Here is a 26,643-nt window from a genome sequence, read left to right on the forward strand (position 1 = left end):
GTCTGAAACCAAAACGGTTTTTCTAAGTCAAATGAGTTAATGATTATGGATCTCACCATGCACAGGTCAAAGTCCTTATTTTCTTTATATCTGTGAAGGAGCTCCTGAAAGTGTTGAGTTTCTTTCATCTGGGGGAATCTAACTTCCACACTTGGTGCTCTTCTTGCATGTGAAGTACTGGCCCTTCTGACAGGCGTTGCTGAGAAACTCTTAAATAAAATGAGAAGTCGAGAACTGACCCGAACTTTCTGGGCTAAGCTTTTATCTAAAACAGAACAGCAGAAAAACTGTTTTCTTGCCTAGCCAAGCCATCTCTGGTTTCAATATAAGGAAAAGAAACTTGTGCCTTTAAATGTGCACTTTAATAATAGGGTTACGCTAGGCTCAGCTTTACAAAAAGAGGAAACTCCAAGGTACACATGTAGTCTGATTACACCCGGGGATTAGGGTTTCAGAGGCACAAACAAATAAAAACATATCTACTTGCAGTTTTAGCATGTGTTTATTGAAAAGGAAGATGTGAATGACTGACTAGCCATTAAAGATAGTAACATCCCAAAACATAGGCTTTGAGTATAGCTTATGGCGTAAGTTTGGCAGAAGCCAAGGTAAGGTGCCCAACACTGAAGTGAGAAAGGAAGGAAAAGCAATATCAGTGTTAGAAAGAAGTATCTCACTGCATGCAGATTACAGTGGTAGCTCATTCCAGCATTTTCCCCACATGCTGCCAAGGTGGGTCTAAAACTAAAGATCACGTGTTTATGTGCTGCAGAGTAAGTGTGCTCTGTGGACAGCAATGACAGGCATTCAAATTGTCAACTTCATTTTTTTTTTAAATACATTAAAGGTGAAAGCTAAACACTTCCAAATATTGAGTACAATTTAAAGACCATCTGCATGGTCTTAAAGCCATCTAAATAAATCTTTTATTAAGCTAAATATCAATATTCTTAAGTCTCATAAGCAGTTTTGGAAATCTTAAATCAGCTAGATTTGGGATGATCCGCTCATCAGGAGATTGTAATTATCAAAACTAGAGTTACTGACAGGGTTAAAGGAATGTGGCTGTCATTTCCTTTTCTACTTTCTTTGAGCCCAAGGATGCATCCAATCACATAAATCTATTTTCCTTTCATGTCCCTTTCAACGAAGTGTGGCCACATGGGCACAGCCCAGAAAGATACACAAAACAAAACTCCTGAACCTGAAACTCTGCTTGCTGTGGACCAAGGAAATCAGGAAAAACAGTGAACCCATGCTTAAAATTCACAATGCATGCCAGAGACAGAGCTGGAGAAATACACCTGTAACAAACTGAAAACAGTTATGTTAATATTGTAAAGATAATGGAAGAAAAAGCATTAGAGTTTTTTAGTTTAATTAATTACAACTGATTAATTCTTTCCGTTTACCTAGACATCACCCTCTTCCAGTTCTTTAAGAGAAATATCTTGCATCCTAACATTTGTAAGCAATATAACTTGTATTTTTAAGAAAACACAGGAGAGAACCTAAAAGTTACAGCCCAGAAAGTAACAGTCGGGCAGTGGGAGCATAACTAGAGAATGAATTAATCTAAGCTTTGTACATTATACACTATTTGTATTTTTGAGAAATATGAAATAATCATTTATGTTTAGAATCCTGTAACATCACTGAGGCAATATACATGAGTTGAATATGTATGGAACGTGGCTATGAATGTGCAGATATGTGTACGTGGAAACATTTAGATATATAGAGATAACAAGAGACATGGAAGAAGAGAAGACTTGCACAAGAGAGTTTTGGCTGGATTTTTGTTACAGGTTCTAATCCATTTTGTTTTGTTATTAAGGCAGTGCTGTTTCTGGTAATGGGGATAAAGAAGATGAATCCATAAGGAACCTGAAGTTGCTCTGGATCTGAACAGTTATTTCTAGGTGAACCACAAATTATAGTTTCTTCATTAAGAAAGTGTATTCTTTCACAAAGAAACAGTCAATGGCATTTTCCTGTTATGCCATCAGATAGAATACGGGAGGAAGTGCCTTTCAAATGGAGATGATGTGCATTTTCTCCTTGGCTGATCAGTTTGTGTTCTGATGGATCCAGTCGTAAAGTGCCGTCACCTTAGTGTACACACCAGGACGATTGCGCCGAGCACATCCTTCACCCCAGCTCACAATGCCAGCAAGATACCATCTATTTCCCTTTCCTGTGCAGGCCAAGGGACCTCCAGAATCTCCCTAAAATGAAGGGAGCCCAGCCATTAGTATACGCACACACACAAAGTACGGTAACAAAAGTTAGGTTATTTAAGAACAGTAAATACCTACCTTTCTGTTTCTCAAATTAAAACTTAATACTAGAGTCTAAATTCTGGATAGAATGTACCCAGCTAGACACCAAATTTTTTCAATTATCTTAACTTGTGGAAGTAGCACACAAAGCAATATAAATTACTGGCAAGAAGTAGTTTGTAAAAGTACCCCTTGCTAATTCCCACTACAGGATTCATAAAAAAACTCAACACAGCCCAAATGGGAAGAGATGATGATAGGGACAGAAATGGGGAATTCTACTGCCATTTGACCATAAATTTTTCACAGGTTGAAGGCAGAATTCTCATGCTGTGTGTTAAATAGGAGCAGAAAGATACCACACCTCCCCAATTAAAAACAAACAACGCCCCAAACAAACAACAACAACAAAACCCAACAAACTAAACCAAACCCCAACCCCCAAGACAAACCAGGCACAATTAAGGATTATCATTAGTTTCATAATCAAGACTGTGTCTACATTTGTAGATGGAAAGGAAGGAATAAAGACTAAGGAACACGCAAATAAGAACCCAGTCCTCAAATGGAACATGCAGCTCTGCACAGTGATATAGGAAAATTAAAAATTCCATTTGGTTCAGTTCACAGGATCCAAATGCATTCAGGCTCATCAAAGCTTTTGTGCCCTTCATTGTTTTAACCTTGTATGTCTTCTGTGAACTGGTCTGTTCACAGAACTCTGAGCAGCTACAGTGCAGCTCCTCTCTGCAGCTGTTCCTTATGCACACAAGGCAGTCAGCAGCCTCCAAAGTGACCCTGGGATTTGTTTGCTGCCCCCACTTGGAGCTAAAACATGTAAAAGGTCAGAAGAAAGCCATGTACCAAGAAAAGAGTAATAATAGAAAAGCCTTCATCACCCAACCAAACAAAATTATCTAGAGATAAGAGAAGACGACAGAGCAGTTTTTCCTCTCTCTCAGGCTGCTGTCCTACTAGCAATTTTAATGATCCAAGAGGTTGATGCCAAAGTGACTTGAGAAAGGAGGATACATAGTCCAGCTGATTACACAGCCTATTCTGAAAGACCGAAAGGGCAGTGTGATGGTGGCAAGAGGAAGGATCCTACACAGACGAACTAAGACCAAAGAACATCCTGGAGTGATAAGAAAACAGCGTGAAAGAATAATTGCTTCATTTTTCACTGTAAGTATCAGATCCTCTAAAGATGAAAAGTGTTTGGAAGCTTCGCATAACTTGTGCAACACATGCACAGCTTACATGTCCAGGAAGAAATGAACAAAACAGGATGATCACAAGTCTGGAACTATAGTAAGAGGGTTTCAGGGTGCTGTTGGGGGTTTCCTGAACTGCCAATGTCATTGCTCTCTAGCACTGTACAGGAAATATACTAGTGACAGAAAACAAAAAAACAGCAAAGATGCTACCCAGACTGAGGCCCAGAGGGCCAGCATGCTAGGATTCAAACACAGCATATTGTATTAGAAACTAGCCAGTATGATAAATAGCTGAATTGCTTAAAAATGTCCATCTGAAAATTCAAGGGCATTTCTTAAGTAATACATCTTTGGAGGAACATCACACTTCTAAACCAACATGTTTTAACAAAACAATTCCAAGGTCTAAGGTTATAGACAAACTGTACGTAAAGTTAACAATAGTTCATTGAATTAGAACTTAAAGATTGCAAGAAAATCCTGCAAATAGTCTACTCCATATAAAGAAGTTTGACCCATTTTGAGCTACAATCTTGCAAAAATTATCCTATTACATTAAAATAGTAGAATTCATATATTACACAGGAACACATTTCTCTCCCTTTACACAGTAACTGGTACAAAAACCATGTTTGTAATTTCAAAAGTTGATATTTGTCATAAGTTTAAATACAAAAAAAGTACACAACTAGTCTAATAACTGAGATGGAGAAAGAAAGCAGAGTCAGGACAATTGAAGTACATCCAAAGAGCAGTTTCTGATTGTGCTTATAAATAAGTGAGGTCATATAACTTATGATACAATGATGTAGTCAAGAGTTGTATTAAAAGAGAACATTGCAGCTGCAATTTCCAAACCTAACTTAGCTTTTCTGTTTGTATTTCTTTGTAACTATAACAATACATTACTCATTATACTGCTACAGTATTTTAGCAATTACACACACAGACACTAAAAAAAGAAAAAAAAATTAATACAAATTAATACAGATGGACCTAACCTTCCTTTTATCCTTATATTTTTCTTCTACAGTTATATTTCATATAAGAGAAGATGAAAAACAATTCTTCTCAACACATTTGACCCTTTGTCTTTGCAAAACAACATTTCTCAAGAGTCAGAGATTATCTATGCAAAATTTCCTTCCTTGTTTCGGAGAGCCTTTAGTTGTCATTTTAAGTTAACCATACACTCACACTCAAGATATCTCTCTCTATTACTAATAAAAACAAAAAGAAAAAAAAAAGGGAAAAAGAAAAACCACACAAACAACTCACAACTCTGAACAGCTTTCCAATGAAAGCAAGTATTTCTTTGTAGTTTTTCTACAAGTTCCAGATTACCTGGCAGGCATCAATGCCACCATTAAGATTCCCAGCACAGAGCATACGTGATGTAATAAGATCATCATACAGCTTGTTGCAAACACTTTGGTTAATTATTCTCACTCGAGCTTCTTGCAGTGTTTTGGCAAAATGACCTAGAAAAAAATACAAATAGTATTGCAGAGGTTAAGGTGGTACAAATTTCTAATAGAGATATCACTTATAAAAACAAAAGAGAATTGCTTCAAGCTCTAAATCTACCTGGCTAATGACAGCAGAGTAATTCTGTTCCCTTCAAATGGTGTCTGCCCTCAACTTTTAAAAGTTGTTGTCCACACTACCCTCTAGACACAGAGGTCTCAATGCACCACCTTTCCATTTCCCTAGTCTTTATCCTAATGAGCCCGTTCTGCCAGAAAGTAGTAAAAGCACCATGCAAACTGTAAAATAAGATTCTACACAGAGTAACTATCTTTGAATGCCATTTCAAATTATGTCCAAAGACAATATGTTGTTATTCACACTATAGTAGTGCTCCAAAAATGTCCAAGTCCTACAAAATGAAATTTATATGCTGTTTTCAATCCTCTCTAAACTGAGGAGTAAAGCTAAAGGGGGAAAATCAAGTAATTAAAAAAAAAACCAAAAAAACCCAACAAAAAACAGCCTGCAAGTCACACATGATCCTAAGGACTTAATTCAGTGCTATAGTATTGACATAAGTTGTCGCTGTGAACTAAAAATCCCGAGTCATGTTTTGGCCGAATAGTGTACATAACCTTTTCGATACTTGGAAGATCAGAGGAAGTACAGGATTTTAGTTTGTTTGCTTAGTCAGCTTTGAGGGTGGGTTTGGAGTGAAACAGATGGAAAAATATGGTTTTTTTACATATCATTATATTGAATTTGAATGTTACCCATGTAATTTTGATAAAAAGCAAGATGTTGTATCAAGGCATCAATTGTAAAGCTGTTTGCACTTCATTAGGCTGTTATGTTATTAATGAGATTTAATTATTTTTTTAAGGCATATTAAGTAAGCCAGAACTACACAGCTTAGGGGCTTCTGACCAAACATGAGGAACTAGGTCTCAGCACAACTGTGGGGACCTCTGAAGTGCTGAGGGGTTGTCCAAGCCCAGGTTTCAGTGCTGGCTCCTGTTTAATGCTGAGACAGGGCTGAGATCCCATGGGCTCCCCTGCCTCCCCCCTCTCCAATTCAATTTGCTTTTTTTCTGCCTCCTTCCTGCAGCATGCTATTTCAAGCACAGAGGCAAAACTCTTCATGGGGCATACATTAAACTGCCTTTAGTTGAGACAGAGAAAACAAAAAATCCTCCATGATATTTTTGCAATTACTGCTGTTCATGACCCCCTATTGTCACAAATGTAGATATAGAGACAAATTCTTTCTCTGCAATAGCTGCAAGTCACTGTTTACTTTACATGCAAAATACCTATTCACCAGATAAAATAAGCCATAAGCACAGGTATATTTTTGTAAATCTATGGTCATTTGCTTTTCAACGATCTGTGACACCTGACTGTGCATTTTGTCACTTATCACCTGCCACCCAAGCAAACACTCAGAATTCACAGACTGTAGCTAAGGAGATTTTTTCTAGCTTTTTATAGACCCACTAAGTAAACCACAGAGTTGGGGGTTTTTTTGCTTACGAGTATAAATATTTCATTGTTAGAGTTTAAAACTAAGCCAAACTTGCCAGAAGTATATCCAAGAAATGAACATACTATTTTCTTTTATGGCTCCCCAGCCAGTTACATAGCAGACAGTTCCATAAAGAAATACTCTAGAGGTGCTGGGTAAACAAATGGGCTGTACCAGCTCACTGAAGAATACAGGCATCTCCATTTCCAACAGGGCAATGTCATAATCTGAGATAGATTGGTCATACTGTGGGTGGACAATAATCCTTTTGATTGATCTCATAGCTACACGATTGCTCTTTCCATTAATAGTATGTAAGCCCATATATGCTCTCCATCCCAAAGGAACAGAGTATCTGTAAAGAAAACGTTTTTAGAAGATGCCATTGGAAAGTAATGTAATGTTAGTTCACTCCATTTTAACTACTTTTCAGTATTAGATGAGATTCATCAAAACCAAGGTGAATAGAGTAGAATAGTACTTCAGAAGATAGATGCACTATAATCTGTCTCCTAAAACTTTAAGTAACGTTTTTACTTGCTATTTTGAAAACAATTAATTTCCTAGAGCTCTAAGATCAATTCCATGCAATGCACCATGCTTTGGGAGTCAGAAAAGCATATTATTAAATTCTAATTCCTCCTTGCCGCATGTAGGAGGTATGTCTTTTCAATTTACACTGCCTAAACTGAACATCAGTGAGTTTTACACGCAATAAATAGGAACTTTTCTGGAGAGAAAAGGTCACAGATTCTATTCGGAAAATCACTGCCTTAAGGAAAAAAAAAAAAAGAAAGAATAAAAAAAAGGGTGTTTACCCTAAATCTAACAAAACAGTGTTTTATCTTGCAGGATTGACTCACAGTAGAAGCAAAGGAATAACTTTGAATACTTCAGATTTTTGAAGCCAGCAGAATACAATACTGAGTGTTGATATACTGATATGTCACAGAATTAAAACCTTAATCAACTTCTCTAGACAGGGAATAGCTACTGCAGACTTTTGTCAGCAACACTGTAAGGTTATTAAACTGTACATACTCTGAGAAAATATAATTTCTTCATACCTCACAGAATCAGAATCCAGGAAGCAGTGGGCAGCAGATATGAGCCACCTGTTGGAAATAACAGATGCACCACATACATGACCTTGTGCTCCCATCTGTAAACTTGCTTGCCAAGGCCACTTTCCAGATCTTGCATCTTCACCTCCAACGATTCTGTTTTTCTTAATCTGGTGTCTTCCACAAGCTAATAGAAATCATTGAATACAATAGTAACAAAGCCCACAAGGTCATTTCACTTTGCCATGCTTAACACAAACTTTTATCCGCAGACCACAAAGCTGTTGGAAAAAAAGAGTATTTTCTTACTGTGCGAGTTGTAAAAAGGTGAGTACTTGCTCCTTCTCACTCAATGGGCAGGTGAGATATAAGCCAATCATTGCTTATTCTCCCTTGTAGCTTTTTAAAGAGGTGAAAATTTCAAAAAGACATTTAGGCACAAATCTAAACTGGGTTGTTTCTGAAAGTTCACTTGAATACATTCTCACATTTTTCCCTCCTTCCAAACACAGCACTTAGACTACATTTTATTCAGCTGCAACAAGCACTAAGACCTTCCAAATACTCCTGGAAGTGTTCATTGCTTGAAATAAGTTGTCACTTACAGAATGGATGAGTGGATTTAAAAGAAACCATGCAAAATTCAAGATGTACATTTTCATACAGATATTGCCGGAAATTATTTTTTTTTAACTTCCATTTGATTTAATCAATTCTTTATCCAATAGTGCTTGACCATAACACAAATTCCTGACTCAGTTTCCCAAGTCATAAACTAATTTTTACATAAATGTTACCACACCACAGTTCATTTCATCAGATCCATCTGCACAGTCTCTCTTCCCATCACACTCAGGATTTGGTTTCAGCAAGCACTTTCCATTGAGGCATTTGTATGCATAAGGGGAGCAACTTTTGTAGGCTGAAATAAGAGAGAGAAGATAGTGTCACAGGTTTGGAGTCAGGCTTTCAAATTATTAAAAAACCCTTGCACGTTCAACTAGTTGTTCAAAACTACACATTCCAGTCTGCTGGAAGCCACAGCCTGTACTGGTGTAAACTGGTCCTGCTATGGAGAAGGTACAGTGGAATGTTTTACTCTGAATAACGATCACACGAATTTCAGTCTTCAATATTAATGAGGAAAAAGACATAAAAGCATCCAACTGTCTTCACCACCATTTTACTTAACTCTAAACTGAGTCAGCTAGGTTTGTCAGATCTGTTCTTTTACCTTCACCAGCACTACCACCATTATGAATTATAAATCTTCACAGCACCTTTGCACTTTTAAGTGAAATAGAGAGAATTGTGGAAGAACTTTATACCTCTCACCAATAAATTTTTTCTAAGGACTATCAAAGTTTACTATGTGAGAACCCTGACACATCTCAGCAATAGGCTTCCATCACTATTGTTCTTATTACCAGTTGCTTACACCTCTAAACAGTGGGAAGGAGGTTTTTTCAGCAAACAAAGACATACTCCTGGCTACCTCAAGGACCCAAGATCCAAAGTAAGCCAAGAATTATAATGGAAAAATGCAGCAAGTCACTAGGGAGACATTGGTAGTACCGGCAATGTCTGTAACCATTGTGGATCTGCAGCAAAAAGACCATGAATGTGGCAACAGTCCCCAACCTACCATATCTCTCTCCCTTACATTATTTTGTACAGATCTGGCAGAATCTGGGGAAAAAGTGCTCTTCCAACAGGATCACCAGCAAATGTGGTTTGTTCATCTTTCTAAAATGACTGTTATTTTGGATTTTGCTTCATTAATTGTCTAGACTCCCCCAAGAACTAGTTATACTCTGCATGTTTTATTTTCACAATTACAAAACTTTGTGCCATGAAAAAAAAATTTAGAAGTAACACATTTATCCATTAACATAAGCATATTCCCGCTTCTGCCTTCCACCATCTTTCAGAAGGTAGCTAAAAATATATACTTACAGCAGTTTTCATCACTGTCCTCCCCACAGCTGTCATCTTCTTTACAAGACTTATACTGATGCTTACACTTCCTGTCACCACAGTTCAACCATTCTGGATTACAACCTGAAGAAGAAAGGTCTGTAAATGCTTTATAATTCCAATAGCAGGCTATCAGCCATGAGCTACAAACCCTGTCAGAGGTCACCTTGATGTTGCTGTGCTATCTCTGTCAGACATTAATCTACCATGGTTTTGAGAGCATCCAGTGACAGAGAGACTTGTTTCATTACCTAACTTGTGCTGTGCTGTCCGACCTTGTGTTACCTTCTGGTCAGTCTTTCCGGTATCTCTTCAGTGTTCCTTATCTTTGATGTGCAGTGCCCAATTTGGATACAATACTCTAGCTGAGGCCTTCCCACCAGTGACTGGGAAGATATTTTCAAACTCCCACTTTATATCCTAGTGTGATGCTTAACAAACCCCCAAAACAAAACAACCAAACAACAAAACACCAAATACACACAAAACACACAAAGAATATTTTATGACTTTGACTCAGAAGTCATCTTTTGAGCAACTATTATCCCCCCAGCCATTTTTAGCAAAAAAGCAATCTTGTCTAATTGATTCCCTATGTTCAGATCTTGTCTTTATTTTTCTACATGCTTCTCAGGAGCATTTATAAATACATCCCTCTTTCTATTGTGTACCACTTTCCCTATAACATAAGCATCTACTCTAGTCTATCATGTAGATCATGAACAAAAATTATGTGACATTTCATAACAGATATTGGCAGAATGACAATGAAAATATCCTTTCACTTTGGTAATTACTCTTGGCCATTTGTTCTTTGGAAACAGTTTTCTGTATTTTTTCCTCACTATGTTTTCTTCACTTACTGACAAGCTTGTCACACAAGACAGTGTGAAAGTACAGCTTCTCCTCTATTTATCCTCTCACAGCGGGGAATTAAAACAATATTTTAAAACTACATGCTGGTTTTTAATATTTTCACTGTTTACAAAGAGTTTATTTGTTGTGCTATGTTTTTTTTTCCTTTGGAAGATTAACTTTTAAAGGTTGGTGTAAAATTCCCTCTCAATTTTTTTGTTCTCCCACTCTTTAAAGAGATGCATTACACAGCCTCTTCTCCAGACGTTTATATCTTCACCCACATCCCTCATGTGATCTTGAAGATCACCACCAGTATTTTGGAGAACTTCAGGCAGTCTCTAAACTTCGTGGAACAAACTCTTTAAAGAAGACAACAAACAAGAAATAATTGCTCTACCACAATCTAGTTCATCACTACCATTTGAGCAGCCTTTCCAGCCTTCAGACAGATTGCTTGAAGGAATGCATGTTCTATCTGCATATGTAAGGACAAGCTAGAAAAATAAGAAATCAATGGCACTAGAAATGCTTTTACAGTCTAAATGGATTAATGCAGGATTATATCATGCAGAAATACTAAAATCGTTGTTAAAATTTGAAGCTAGTGCCATTTATAAAATAAACTGAATGTTAAAAAAGGAAACAATATCTTACTTGGCACAGCCTGTCAAAGATTTTTATCCATCAGTCTGGATCAAACTAATCAATATTCATCTAAATGGAAATTAGCAAATTAATCTCACATTAACTGCCTCACTCTGAGTGTTGAAAGTGATTCAGCACAGATACATAACAAGTACTGATAGCAAACACTTGTTTAATTTGTTAAGGGAATGTATTTTACACAGGAGCATCTAAGGAGAAGGAAAATAAAAAAAAATCAAAACTAGGCATTCTCTTTAATATTATAGATAAATATTTCCTGATATTAAAATGTTGCAGAAACTAACCTGTGTTACTACATTCAACTGAAGGTCTTATGTGAATAAGTGCCTTATCAAACCTTTTCCAAATCCAATCTCATTATGAAACAGCCTTTCCCCAAGAATTTCTTTCACATTCACTTAAACTACCACCTAGTATAGATGGTCAGTTGTCCGTTTGCAATAAAAAAATGTTTGTTGTCTTCCACTTTTTCAGATGTGCCAGGAAAAAAAATTATCTGTGGAAGAACAAGTAGTCGAAAGTTCTTTTCTTTCTGCCCAAGTCAAATGAAACTTTTTTCTCATCTAGCACCATAAGCAAATTAAGAGCTACATCAGACTGAAGGACCAACATATTTGTCCCACAGTTGTTTTATCAGTTCCAATCTGGGGTAATTTAGCCCTCTTCATTGCCTTGCATGTGATGTCAGTGGGAGGAAAGCACACACTAGTTAGCCAGCAGTGTTTCCATTTTCTCTTCACCACTCCCAAAGTTATTCAGATGATGGCTGGCATTTGCTTTCCCAGATCAACTCAGAGCAGTGCCTGTTATTTTTAATAACAGTGTTTTAATAGGTACCCAACAATGGAAAGAAACTAATCTGAGGTGGGTGACTGCAGGTACTACAGATATGGGAGATGAATTTTTTTTCCCCTTCTTCTTACTTCTAGAGGCACATCTGACCTAGAAAACCAGTGCTCTCAATACATGCTGCGCACTCAGATGGTCTTCCACAAATTACTGTAATGACTTGATACTGACACATCACAGCTATTTTACCCCGCCTGCTGAGTCTTAATACAGATCCTTATGATCATGACTAAGACTTGATTAAATAACTTTGAGCCATCTGCTTGCTCCTCAGTGCTAGAAGCAGAGCACACAGATAGTACTAGACCCTGACAAATTAAAGGACCGGGCAATCACCAATCGTATGAAGTTTAACAAGGGAAAGTGTTGGATACTGCACTTGGGATGGGGCAACCCTGGCTGTGTGTATAGACTGGAGAACGGGAGACTGGAGAGCAGTGCAACAGAAAGGGACCTAGTGGTCCCAGTCGATGGCAAGTTGCATATGAGTCAGCAGTGCCCTGGCAGCCAGGAAGGCCAACCACGTCCTGGGGGGCATCAGGCAAAGCATCACCAGCTGGACAAGGGAGGGAATTGTCCCACTCTGCTCTGCACTGGTGCAGCCCCACCTTGAGTCCTGTGTGCAGTTTTGGGCACCACAATATAAAAGAGACATTAAAATACTAGAGAGTGTTCAAAAGAGGGCAATGAAGATGGTGAAGGGTCTGGAGAAAGAGCCGTATGAGGAGCAGCTGAGGTCACTTGGTGTGTTCAGCCTGGAGAAGGGGATATTGAGGGAAGACCTCACCACGGTTACAGCTTCCTCCTGAGGGGAAGAGGAGGGGCAGACACTGATCTCTTCTCTGTGACAGAGCCCAAAGGAGTAGCCTGAAGCTGAGTCAGAGGAGGTTTACGCTGGATATCAGGAAAAGGTTCTTCACCCAGAGGGTGGTTCAGGACTGGAACAGGCTGCCCAGGGAAGTGGTCACAGCACTAACAGAGCACTGACAGAGTTCAAGAGGCGTTTAGATAATGCTCTCAGGCACATGGTGTGATTCTTGGGGTGTCCTGTGCAAGGCCAGGAGTTGGACTTGATGATCCTGATGGGTCCCTTCCAACTCAGCATATTCTACAATTCTAATAAAGACTGGGGATTTTCTCTGTTAAAAAATGTATTCTTAGGCTTAGACTCTTCTTTAGCCCATTTCTGAGGCAGTGACCGGAGTAACCATAGTACATGGTATATAGTGTGTAACTTTTTCTAGTACAAAGAGACACACATTGGTGGAAAAAGAAATCCCTAAAAATTGTGTTAGTCCTGTAGAATGGCCAACCATAAAACCTGACATCTATTTATAATGAAAGGCATGAAACAAGAATCTTTATCAGAGACCTTAATACATAAATGCTTCTGTGTCAACACTGAACTACATTTGGTCAAGCAAGTTGAGGATCTGAAGAGATTTCAAAAACTCATCTGATCTCTTGAAATAGCAGAGAACTTTAGTTACCTAGATGTTAATTGGGTAAAGGAAATAAAAGGCATAGAAAAAATAACATATTCCATCTTTTCTAAGAAATATCACATGTAGATATGTGTATCCCCTGAAAATTCCTGTTTCACCCTCAGAAGCCCCCCAAGACCTAACGCTGATCCAGAAGTGCATAGACTGGGGAATCAGGAGAGGGCTATAAGAAACTCAGTCATATTTCTGCAACATCTGCTAGCAAGGGGTCCTCTTCAACTGTCAGTGAAAATCTAAAGTGTTTGCCTAAAACTGGAAACTGATTTAGAGCAAGTTGAGTCGGGAATTTAGAGAGAAGACTAAGTATTCATGGTTAACTTCTGCTGGCAGAGGAGTCATGCTTAGAGGCTCTCTGCCATACCATTTTCATGTTGCAGCTTGGCTATTTTAAGGTGTTAGCAAAGTGCCATATAATTAGATCTACAGAAATGGAGAAATTTTATTTTTACTACTCATTTTACATAAGTATTGATACAACCTAGAAAATAAGCTTCTAAAAGCATCTTATTCTAAATGTGTACATCTATTTGTTCAATTAAAGACAGAATCATATTTTAAACATTTATCTCTCGAAATTAGGTTAAGAACAAAAGGCAGGTTGATTTGTATGTGGTTGGCCTGTCAAGCATGGTTTCTCAAAGGTTTGTCCTTAAAAATTAAAGTAGGTGCTCAATAACTTACGATCTGTATGACTGAAGGCTTTATATTCAATATAAAACCCTCTGTGGGTGACCAGTTCATCAGAATGGAAGTTGATTGCAACAGAATAGCCATATTCCCTGTTTCTGTTGTTTTCTGAAAGAGCTTTACAGTATCTAGCAAGGCAAAAGTGAGAATTATTAATTTCTAACCAAACAGACCATTACCACCCAGCTACATCTACTTTTACTGAAAGGTAATGACACCGAAAAGCTTTTAAGACAATGCAGTAAAGATCAGTTATATTTTGGTGTTAAAAACAGCCCGACAGAAGTATTGGAAAGCCTATTTACAAATGCCTTCCACTCCACAACTTTTCTGGGACTAGCAGACTGTGAAACAAAATACAGCAAGATGATCCATGTCAGGATCTACCTTAAAAATACAAACTGCTTCAAGCATGTTTGATTTCAGATTTCCCATTTAGGTTTGCAAACCCAAGAGCTGCAAATCCAGTAAAGGATTAAATCATACAACCAAATCCAACAGCTGTTGCTTATTTCAATATGCACCTTCCAAGAGGCAAATTACTCAGAATAGTGGGGTTTTTTTAGTGTTAGTGTAACAATTACAGTCACTAAAGAGTAAGTGGCATAGAAAATAAAAGTTCTGATGGACACAAGCTCTTCACCCACATCAAGACCACTGCCAGGAATTTACAGTTCATCTGCAGCTGCATAAAATCCTGTAGTTTTCTACATTATTGCTCTTAAGGGGAACAAAAGTGTAAGTAAGTGCCTGTAGAAAAAACAGGATGCCTAAATTAATGTAATGATAAATGTTTAATACTAGGGCAGGATTAAGAACATTCTGCTTCTGAAGTTCTTTGGAAGCATGCCAATTTTTTGTTGAAATGTATCTTTCTGCACTGTAAGTGGTGATGCATTTTTTTCTTAAGTACAGTACATTGTGCAGAACATCGAAACGCAAATTAATATCTCAGAAAAGAGTGCCTTTACTCACCTAACTCCATCAATTTCTAACCAGTCTTTATCACATTTACTGGACCCTGGAGACTTCTCTTGAATTTGTATTACAAGGATTTTTAGTGACAACTTGTAGCCAGGCAATGGTGCCTAAAAATCAAAGGATAAATACCCGACACACACATTCACAAGGTGAAAAAAGGCCTGTGCTGCCACGATGGCAAATCTTTGTGTACATATTATTAGATTGAAAGTACTGCATTTCTTTTGTGTAAACTAGTGCCTTCGAAGAACCAAAAAACTTTGCTGATTTAAAAATCTATAGAAATCTTTTTAGACACAACTTTGGCCAGACTGTGCTAGATAAAGGAGTGTGAGCATTTCTGTAGTCAGCATAAAGCACTGTATCAGAATTTCATGCTATGTTTGTACTGCCATGTGTTCCCATTCCTTTCGTGAACAGAGATGAGAGTTTTATGCTACAAGTTGCTAATAATGTCCATTGGGCACATGAAAGGTAGAGACTGTTACCAAGTCATATGTATGAAAAGCTTCCTTTACCAGGGAAAGTAAAAAAGTACTTAAATGCTTAATGGAGCAACAGACAAACACACTGGGGAGTTGGTAAAAATCATGGGCAGATTTTAAGTCCTGCCAAAGAACTTGCTGGACATTCAGAGCTAACTTCTGAGCCAGAGAAGATCCTGTTTCTGCAGAATTCAGGGAAATACAGTGTGGTATCCACCATATGAGGTATGATTTATATGGCCATTTTTTCTTTCTGACATAGAAGAAAAGTGCTGATTATTATTAATTTTCTCTGGCTGCTAGGAGTTGCTGTCTTACCCATTAATTTGGCTTTGTCATGAATAATACTCAAACTTTTGGAAGTTGGTAATGTTTCCCTCCCATACCTGGTACCTGTACATTGGACAGGAAAGAAATGGGTGCCTGAAAAGAAGTCAGGTGCAGTAGCCCCACTAAGTCTTCTCTCTGTTCCACCCACATCAAAAGTAATTTCTCCCAATTTTTTGTCTAATTAACATAAAACGAAGTCATCAGTACTCAGAAGAGATCCCGGAACTTACTTTGATGATCCAGCTGCAGTCAATGTTTGGTGGGTAGTAACTTGGGTAATAAGGGGAACTCAGTGTCCCGTTCCAGGAAATGTAATGACCACCACACACTGGGAGAGAAATACACCAGCAAGGAACACCATTATCTCAGCCGGGTTAAAGGGCGGAGGCTACTTCACTTGCTAGGACCCTTCTCTACGTACTGAGTTAGAAGAATGGGTTGTGACAGTATTAAACTCACATTTTGCCCGTATTAACAGAAAATCACTCAACTGCCACCTCTCCATCACACTGGATTTCTCTTATTAAATTACAGCTAAGGGTAAGTACAAAACACCTCTGACTGATGTTTTTAAAAAATGTTCTTTTGTGGTAGGTGGAAGAAGCAACTAAATGTGGATGCAACAAATCTCCCCCTTCCAATGTGCTTCTGACCTTTCTGTAGGCATTATCAAAAATTAAAAAGCAATCAGCCCAATGAAGTGAAACCTCTGTTTAATTTCACGTAAACCAGGAAGTTTATGTGTCAGTTCTCAGTCTGAAAATTCATGCCACATTTGAACAGTATTTTTGACGTTTTATTTTCTACCAAGGACTCTCCTAGATATCCAGTCCTCAGTGCTTTTAGTTCCCTTTAGATAACATCACAAATGCAAACATGAATATAACAGAAATGAAGACAATTTTGAAAATAATAATATTTTGTGGCAAAACCCAATCTAAATGTCATTTGGAATGCTCATCTTCAGGAAAATTAAGCCATTCTAGTTAGTAATGTGCATGGGATAGGTATTTGCCTAAGCAGCATCCACAAAGACACAAGCTCAAGTGTGTAAGATTTGGGAAAATTTATCCCCTGTCCCAAGTTTGAAAATAGTCACTTGCTTAATTGTCAAAATTCTTTCACTTAGGCCTTACCAAATTAGTGTCACTAAACTTGACCTGGTGAAGCCCCTTCATCTCCTCTACAATACTACAGTTTATCATTACTCATAATATTTCACTAATCACCCAGAACTCATGTAAAATTCATAGTACCCCACAGGTTCAGAATATACTTCATAGGTCTTGAAACACTTTTCTTGTACATTTAACTACATTGAACAGTACTTTAAGTAAAGGAACAAAGATGTATTAGAACTGTTTGCTCTTGTTTTTCATTTTCTTTAAACTCACATTCTACAGGCTGGGGATAGATTGCCAAAACTGATAAAAGTGCTGTTCTTTGACTGGAACTATCCAGCCTTGCCTAGACATATAGTGCCTGTAGTACTATTTGGCTGGCTGCTCTGCTGCCACTGCTCAGTGTTTTCCATGTAGCAAGACCAATGTCTGGCAAGTATGGCTTGAGCAGTTATCAGAAAGACAAAAAAATCTCCCAGACCAAAGGATTTTTCTATTCTTTGTTCAGTTCTCAAACTTTTTTCAAAGTGGGTCAGAATGATAATGCCCTGACTTGTATGCCAACATTCCCTCCCACAAGTATGTTCAAAGCAATATCAACTTTTTTAGAGGCAAAATCAGGAATACATTAGATGCTTGTTTCTATTAATTACTTACTGGTTTTAGGAATGGCTTGAAAGTGAGCTTTTAATATGCTGCTTCCTTCTCTTTGGTCCAGTGAGAAGGTAAGCAACATCACGTTACTAGATGAAGTTAAACGTACAACAGAAGGAGTCCAGGTCCCAGGTCCACACCATCTGGAATAGTACACAAAAAATGCATTAAAAAAAATCCCATATTCCAGTCATCTTTGCTGAGAAAACAGGCAGAAATAACACTGATTCTGTGTTTCTGAAGCATTCCTTTGGCTACCACTTCCCTTTTATTCTTCCACCCAGCTGACAGCACACAAGACTCTAGAGTTTCCCGTCACTGAGGCTTAGTCACTCAGGGTGAAAAATCACCCTTGTTCTTGCTTAACAAGTGCCCCAGAATTTTCAGGCCTGCACAAGCTTCAGAGAGGGAGTGCCAGATTATGTTATTTCAGTGGTGGTAGGGGCACTGGGTAATAGAGGTTAGGTCTGAAAAGACAAGTGCCAGTGCAGCAGCATCGAGAAGCATCTACGCAACAGATAAGCCCAAACATTTCCAATCTATTAACATTCACTTTGGTTTCGTGTCACAAGAGCTATCACACAAAATGTGAAGGTCTATGCATGGAAACTATTAATTCTTACTGATCTTCTACTTGAATAATGAGTTAATTTATAATCTTGAAGCTTGAAAACTTACTTCTACTTGGAATTTGAGATGCTATCTCTTGCATCCGTAAATTCACTCTTATGTTTATTCCGTTTTGAAATCCACAGCATATTTTGGATCTCTTTTCATTAATTGATTAATCTGTGTTAAAAATTTCTAGCAGTTTTCTCTTTTCCTTGCACAGCAAATGAAAGCAATTAAGACAAGACCTCTCAGTAACAGAGTCTTTCCACCACAGCCCTGCTGCTGTCACCAAGATCCACGCTGGCAGCATTAAAATAAAATTTTTGAACCTTAAACTGAAAGTAGTTGTCTTTTGCTTTCGAGCAGGCTATTCCTGGTTCCCATTTCACGTGAGACACTAGATTTGCCTCTCTTGCAGACATTATTAAATCTGTTTTAGCATAATACCTGACAAAACCTTTATAAAATAACTATTTGAATCCTATCTGCACTGAAACATGGAAATCTTGATCATCCCAGTTGACAGCCTGGCTTATCTTCTAGCTGTACCTTCTGTCACAGTATCATCAGAGTAGCAGGGCAACCTATGAGAAGAGTTGTCCACATGAGATGCTTATTCTTACACTATCACCATCGCAGCTTGCTCACTCTTTAGTATTTGTCACTGAACAGCTGTAATACTGCAGTTTACAGAAACTGGTGAGAATCATTTTAGCCACCATGTGTGACCCTAGACCTAAACATTAAGGAATAATGGCTATAAATTCCATAAATTACTGGCTGCCATGGCTATTGGACATATTATTATTAGTTTTACTATGTCTGTCTTAAGTAGCCACTAGCTGCTTTTGGCTCCAGTAGAAAACTAATAGACATATGCAAACCCACACATTTTCTATGGTGGCAAGAAAAGCAACCAAAAAAAGTCAGCTTTTGTTGAGGTACCATTTAACATAATTTCAGTCACAAAATTCTGTTTTGGTTCTTTGGTAGACAAGCACTAATGCACATTCTTGAACTTTGCATTACAGCTCGCTGCATCAATGTTCTCTGAATATGTTACACCCCTGTGTCAGTTTTGCCGCTTTCCAGGTGCTTCCATGCTCATGGACGGTTCTACATTTGTGTTTCCTAAAAATCTCAGCCATTGCTAATAATGCACAGTGGAGTAACAGTTGCAGCAATAATCCATAATCAGCAGCAGAACAGATGCAGCCCAGCATCAGGAACAGGATTCTCCTTCCTAGGCTACAGCCTGAGAGTAAGTCCTTACAAAAACCATGTGTTCACTCCATGCCAACAATAGCAAGCTGTTACATTTTGTTGCATGAAGAGAGAAATAAGTCTGTTAACAGAGCTGAAGAGGATCACCTACTCAAGTAAGTTAAAGCACTACTAGAGAAGTGCATTTCAGATTCCTACTGAATCTTCATGCTCAGCTAGACTTTTCCTGAATGTTCTTACAAAAAACTTTTTAAAAATTCTTTTCTTGAAACCATCCCATCTCAGATTCTCAAACTTGTTTTTTTTTTTGACGAAGACAGATTCAATTGTGCCCTTACATGAAATTTGACTCTGAAAAGTGGGCATGGCCACTCAAGTTTAAATATCATATGATCTTACTTATGCAAATGGACTACATGGTGACTCTGAGGATGGAGTCTTCCATAAGCACAATCCCTGCAATTGGACTACTATAAAACATGTATTTTCTAAAAGTGATAGAATACAATACTATAAAAAGTCTGTATCTTTTTGAGTTGTGACAGTAACTGTATGAAATCAAATCCATTAAAAATTAGTCATAATATAGAATAAGCCTCACAGAAATTTATACCAGGTTCCCTAGGGAAGGGGTCATGGCACCAAGCCTGTCAGAGTTCAAGAAGCATCTGGACAGGGCTCTTAGCCATATAGTTTAGCTTTAGTCCAATGAGGAGCAGGGAATTGCACTTGAAGATGCTTATGGCTCCCTTCCAACTTTTGTAGAAGGTCTTTTCATTGCCTTATACAATATTTTTAATTAAGTTGTATTTGGAGCCTTACATTTTATCAATTTGGTACAGTTTCAGAGAGTTTCTGTACAGCTCAATAAAACATCTTTGCTATCTCTATCATACCTGGTAATGATCTTGTTTTGCAGTGGAAGAAGGAAATCATATGCTGATAAATGGTGTGATGCACAGCTCTCTGGAGTGACACCACGCAAAGTGATAACTACCAGTCTCACCACATAGTTAGAAGGAACTCGCAGCCTCCATTGATAAAAAGACTTTTTGGGATTCATCAGAGTTAGAGTCCTGTTGTTACCTGGCTTGGCATACAGGTCAAAGGATACTGCTATACAAAAGAAGCTAGATTAGTGGCTGAAAAACTGTTAAGTTGAAAGATAAATTAAGTTCTTGGATAAAATTTCAAACATGGTAGAAACAATCACCTCCCCACACTTCTTGACTTCTCTAATCCCATTTTGCCCTTCCCTTTTCAACTCTATTCTCTTTTCCCTACCAGACTGCATCACCTTCTCCTGGACAAGCCTCACCACCACCAGCTCATCACACACTCCACAAGCAGGAGGTGATTTGGCTGCAATTGCTACGATCTCTGTTTCACACCTACTGCTTCCTGTGCCATTTTCTCTTTACCCCTCTCCATGCAATGAGAACACTAAGTACACAAAGCCAATCTCAAGGTGTGCTTGATGTGGAGAAACCAAGCAAAGTGAATTAAAGCTCTACACTGTCTGACTGATCACTACAAAGCTATCTAACGACAAGATAAGTAAGTGATATATAATTTTGTATAGTTGTTTTTTTTTAAAGATGCCAAGGATAGGAACCACAGCTCATTGCAATGCAGTGGGAACTATTAAATTTCAACCATTTTAGTCAGAACATCAGAATAAAAGCTGTAAGGTATTTTCATCCAGTCTTTATTTGGAACACAAGCCAGGGAGATTCCCTAGTTTGGTTTAGTTCGTAGGCCCTTCAGATATAAATGGTAAACTGCCATTTTTCTGTTACAGGATTCCCCCCCCCCCAAATGGTATCATTTGGGATTGAAGCATAATTACCTGATTTTAGCATCACATCATATTCTGTGGAATCTGAAACTGAAATTTATTAACTATCAGCTACACAAGTCAAAGACACAAACTGGAGAAAGAAAAATAGATAGAATAGGAATTAAATGACAGGTACATTGTTACCAAAAAGCTCCATTGTAACAAGATCAAAATCTTCCTGCCCAGAAGAACTGAACAAGTGAGCTGCTTGTTTACTACACATTTCTTTTTGTTCCACTGGGGTTAATTTTTTAAGAGAAGCAACTATGTCTTGTGGTGCCCAGAATGTATTCCAGTAGTAAGCTCGAAGTCCAAATTCCCCTTCACTGTGAAAGGAAAAAAGTGCATCATAAATACACTGTAATTACTATTTTGGACGTGATTTCCTCTGCTCTACATTTTTGGCTGGCACAGTTTCACAGGCAGTTGAACTGCTGTGCAAAGAGTTGCAGCTGAACACGGTGGCAAAAAGTTCTCTTGTTTAACAGTTGGTTTTGCTATACAGTAGAAATACTTTGAAAATATGCTGCTTTAAACATTACACACTAACACTGAAAACTACACCTCACAAAAACCTTGCAATAATTTTTATGGAAATAGATGTTTCCATCCCTGCTGTATAATTATACACTTTTAAGATCATGTTACAGCTCCAGAAACACTGTACTTTTTTTTTAACTGAGGTTAGCACCATATGACAACACAATTTCATGCCCATACTTTGATACAACATTTCATACAATTGTTGCTGAAAGAAACAATCTTTATGTGTACATATAGAAAGTATTACCTTAGTGATTCAAAGACACAATCCACCACACTCCTCCTTTCAAAATGGTCTGTGGACTGACCTTTCAGAGTTTTCAGAAACTACCAGGATAGTAGTAGCCATCTGCTCAGTGTATTTATCCTTCTCACCAGGAGCTTAAGCAGAATGTCTTGCCCAAAAGTATACATTTAATTTTTGTTTTGATAGGTTAAAAAGGAACTTCATTTGAAAACCAAAATAACATTCTGCAAGTGCCAAATTGTTATTTCAAAAATTAGAAATAGATGAATAGACTATAAAACAATCCATAAACCAAGGAACAATTAATCAGACTTCATTTCTCTCACCGATTTTATAGGGCAAGACAGAAATCACTCTATTAGCTTAACTCATATACTTAAGTGCATTTCTACATTTTTAATTCTCTTACAGAGATCTGCATGTTCTTCCAGGTAACTAATTTAAAATGCATGAAAAAAAGAGAGAAAAACACAGCCGAGTATTTTAAATTTATACCACATGTTGAAACAGTACCTACCTGAAAGCAGCCACTACAGAGTTCAAGTAGTACTTTCCCAAGAAGGAAGACTCATATGTTTCTGCCAACTGACAATCAAATGGTGGTAAAAGAAAATGCAAAGCATTATATTTTAGTGCCAGTATAATCTCTTATGTTATAAAGCATTTGTCTTTTTCTTCCTTTCCTCTTCCTTACACCCCCACACATATCAAAAGCACTGTCCATCACTTTCACAAAATGTATCAAAGGAGGCTCATAATTTTGCATTAAATTCCACTAAAATAAAAAATTGCTTCCAAGTCACATCACATTTCAAGACTATTGAATTAGCCAAGAAAAACAAGCCTTTAATAATACATTTATATTTTTGTTTCAGTCTTTAAATTTCTGCCACATAATCTGGCCATGAGCAACTTGTATTGGCGGTGCACAAAGCAGCTTTGAGGCACTAGATTAGCTCTTCTGGGAAATACAGGCTAACAGAGAACTGCTTTGTGTTTAAGGCTGCTGTTCACATGTACCTAGGAAACAGTATTTATCTCACAAATAGAAACTCATAAGAAGTGCAAGAAAGCAAGCATTGTTGTGAGTGATAAAGGAAAACAAAAAGTCAAGCACTGAATTGGAGATATAATTTTTTTAAAAAAAGGAAAAAAACATAGAAGGAAGAGAGTTTTAATGAAGTAAAACAAAAACACTCTCCTCTTTCCTTTGAGTATTTTTTCCAGAATCTTGAAACCCACAGGTTTATTATCTAGAAAACGTTGACCTTGCTATAAGACTCACAGCCCCATCTGTCTAGCTACATTTCAAAATCTGAAAACTGCCAAGGCACTTGCTAGCTTTAAACTTGCAATTTTGAAGGAAAAAAAATAGTTACAACTATTTGGAACCCCCTCCTCATTCCCAGTCTGATTCTGTAAAAATATTTATAAATTATTGCTCTATTTATGTGGGAACTTACATAATTTTGGATTGCTTCTGCTTGCAGGAGGAATTTCTGTGATGTTGGATCATTGAGGTCATTTGTGTAAGTCAAATTAGGAATTTCTAGGCTTCCACCAATGTAAATGAAGGAGAAAGCTGGAGCTGAGGAAAAAAAAAGATTAAAAAAATTAGCACACCTAATAACATTATAGAAAAGCTTCCAGAACAAGAGGCTTGCAGAAGCCTGTACCTACAGGTGCCTGTAGGTACTAATTCTTAGGAGAAACATGGAGTAATAGCCAGAATGCTGAATCACTGTCACTAACAGAGTAATGCCCAGCAGGAAAGGAGAGAAATGAGGTACAGGTTCAGACAGGCATTTTTACTAGGAAGATTTAATTGTTAAGCTTCCTTCCATTTTTTGCAGTGCTAATCTCCTGAAGAGGTATGGTTTTAATGGCTATGTGTTGAGATTTGGGAAGGTATATATGTAAGTTCGGTAACTGTCCTGTTTTTTGGAAAACGGGAATAGAAGATAGACATCTAATTCCTCTAGATTCTGAGGAAAGATGACAGTTATAATAATGATAGTATTCACAGAGTTAAAAAATTGAGATAAAATGCATACCTTCAATATTCTTGTGCAACTATTAACTGCTAAGTATTGTGTATTTTGTTCCTTTAGCAAAGACATTAAGGAGAAGGGAAAGCCAAGTAGCTTAGGTGCACATTATGTGCTCAGCTGCTTAGTGCAGAGCTTTTCACAGTGCAAAATGTGAACCCAGCATGGTCTGGATGGGATGGGTAACACTTACAGAAAGAATAGTGCAGGACTAGCACGATTACTGTAACTGTTAAAGAAACTACAGATAATATTTCTAGAAGCCGTCTCCTCCAGAAAGACAACTTCATCCTTTTGAAGACATGATACTTTTGACATAAGCCATCTTGGTAGGATGGGTAGTAGCAAACATGTGGACTTTCCTAGAGAATGACATATGAAGGCATCAATTAGTAAGGCAACAAAGAAGAGCTATCGTATTACATTTTAGTATATTTACTCTTTAGTTTTAAAGACCTTAAAATCGAGATAATATCTTTCACATTATCAGCTACATCATGCATGAAACCCACAGCTTTCTTGGCTGCTTGCTTGCTTTATGCATTTCAATCTACGGAAGTGTGTTTGGGGAGAAATTATTATCACCTTGGTTAAGAGCAATTTATGAAGAACAGAGGTCAACGCACACCAGAGGGGACAGGGAGATCATTTACTGTGTTCCTACTATAAAGCTTAGCCGGTGCCTCTTACCTGCCCTGCAGTCCGCTCGGCGTCCGGAGCTGGAATGCTGTACACAGAAGTCCGGCTGGAGGGGAGAGCCCGTAGCATGATGCTGTGACACAAACACCTTTTGACAAACCTACTAGCAAACCCCTGAACAACCCTCACTTCTTAAACAGAACTGAATAGCATGCTACTCTCCCCACCACACACACTTCTCTTATTTCCCCTTTGCCACACTGCTTGAAGTTGGAGCCAGCTGATCTGTGATCAAAGAAGGTGGGAAGGAAAAGCTACCATCACTGTAACTCCTTGTTTTCCTAACTGGCTAAGTAGGATATGGATCCCATCATTTCAAAACAGGTCACTTCTTTCAGAAATAATAGAGTACAGAAATAATTTATCACACAGTGCAAAGGTCATGCAAGCAATTTACAGATAAAAAAGTCCCAGAGCAACATAAATGAGGTAACTTCTAATAAACACCCAGTGGAATCCACAGAAATATTGATGAGAGAGAAGAAATGCTCAATTCCACCTGAACTTTCCAGTCTCAAGCTGGTACCAAAGAATAACTGTAACTACAAAGTAATTAATGTTCACATTTCCTGTTTGAAAGAAAAACTAGTTTTAAGTCAGCAAATCAACAAGTTGACATATTCTGCATGTAAAATCAGAAAATCGAGGATGTGAGAGGGGTAATAACATGTTTTATACGTGTTGAGAGAGACAGCACAAAGAACAAAACCTTGAAAACTAAAACAGGCCAAAGAAACCTCAGCCTCAGAAAAAGAACCCAAAACAAACAAACCCCACCCTCTGAAAAAAACACAAAGGGAAGAAACAAACTCCAACACAGATCACACAGACTGCAAAAGGGATTAACTGGAAGGTAATCCTTAGAGCTCAGAAATTCAAACTACAACTGCAGACAGATGGCTTTGTTCAAGTCCTCTTTTTTTCCCAACAGCCTGTCTGCTACACACAACCTGTTGATTGTCCCTTCCTTTATGGAAAAAAAAAAACAACACAGAAAAATCCTAGAAGAAACAAACCACTTTTGCATAAAAATTGTATCAGGACCTTTCAGAAACGTCAGTTTTACTTGGCAAGGACAAGATCATTGCAATAACTTACATCATTATGTTTACTCACCTTCCTAAGGTTGCCTGAAGCTAAAGAATTCAAATTCTTAGGTGGATGAACTTGAATATGAAGAAATGAAGGCAGGAAATTAAAGAGTTAGTAGCTCCAAATCATGCAGTTAATTAAATGAAAGCTGGAGGAGGAATAAGCATGGAGCAAATCACTACTCTTAACTCAAAATTTCTGATCTTCAAAAATTAGGGCCCTACAGATTTGAAAGGATTGAGTTCACTTTCTGCAACCTCTATTCTTTCTTGTTGCCTGTCAGTTGTTCTTGGTGGAGAAGACAGGGAAAGTAGTATTTGCAAGAGCGCAAATAGTTGACTGCTGCTCCACAGTTACTTCTGTATTGGCCTTACACATCTCAGAAGAAAGGAGTGACTAAGCCTTAAGCTCTCTCTTTATGTGATCAATTGTATCTTCAGCTTCCTGACAGAGGATTGCACCTGCACTTAGGTGGTACCTGGAAAATGAATGTAAAGTGCCACAAGTTTATTATTGCACCTCCTCCTGTGCTTCCAGGCATCTGGAACCACCACAAGGAACAGCCTCGTCCTTATTCATGAAGGTTTGAAAAAAGGGTAATTATTACTTCCATATGTGAATTCCAGAATCAGCAAGAGACCCGCAAAGAAATTCCACCACTGAACAG

At 37.9% G+C, this 26,643-nt stretch overlaps 1 protein-coding gene across 1 annotated transcript; it reads right to left on the bottom strand.

Moving 5' to 3' along the window:
* Nucleotides 1-556: 556 nt before the first annotated feature.
* LOC113966633 (transmembrane protease serine 7-like) lies at nt 557-24,953 on the bottom strand. Its single transcript, XM_027681553.1, has 17 exons — nt 24,876-24,953; nt 24,379-24,547; nt 23,601-23,725; nt 22,655-22,722; nt 21,492-21,673; nt 21,357-21,395; nt 20,404-20,620; nt 17,675-17,814; nt 16,127-16,224; nt 15,076-15,188; nt 14,095-14,228; nt 9,515-9,619; nt 8,361-8,480; nt 7,562-7,745; nt 6,578-6,849; nt 4,844-4,980; nt 557-2,228 (listed from the first exon to the last, which is right to left on the bottom strand). Exons 1-17 carry the CDS (start codon nt 24,951-24,953, stop codon nt 2,070-2,072), a joined length of 2,340 nt encoding a protein of 779 aa, XP_027537354.1. The 3' UTR covers nt 557-2,069.
* Between the last annotated feature and the right edge of the window lie 1,690 nt (nt 24,954-26,643).

This window comes from Neopelma chrysocephalum, unplaced genomic scaffold (assembly GCF_003984885.1).
Source record: "Neopelma chrysocephalum unplaced genomic scaffold, ASM398488v2 Primary Assembly neopelma1_60, whole genome shotgun sequence".
NCBI lineage: Eukaryota > Metazoa > Chordata > Aves > Passeriformes > Pipridae > Neopelma > Neopelma chrysocephalum.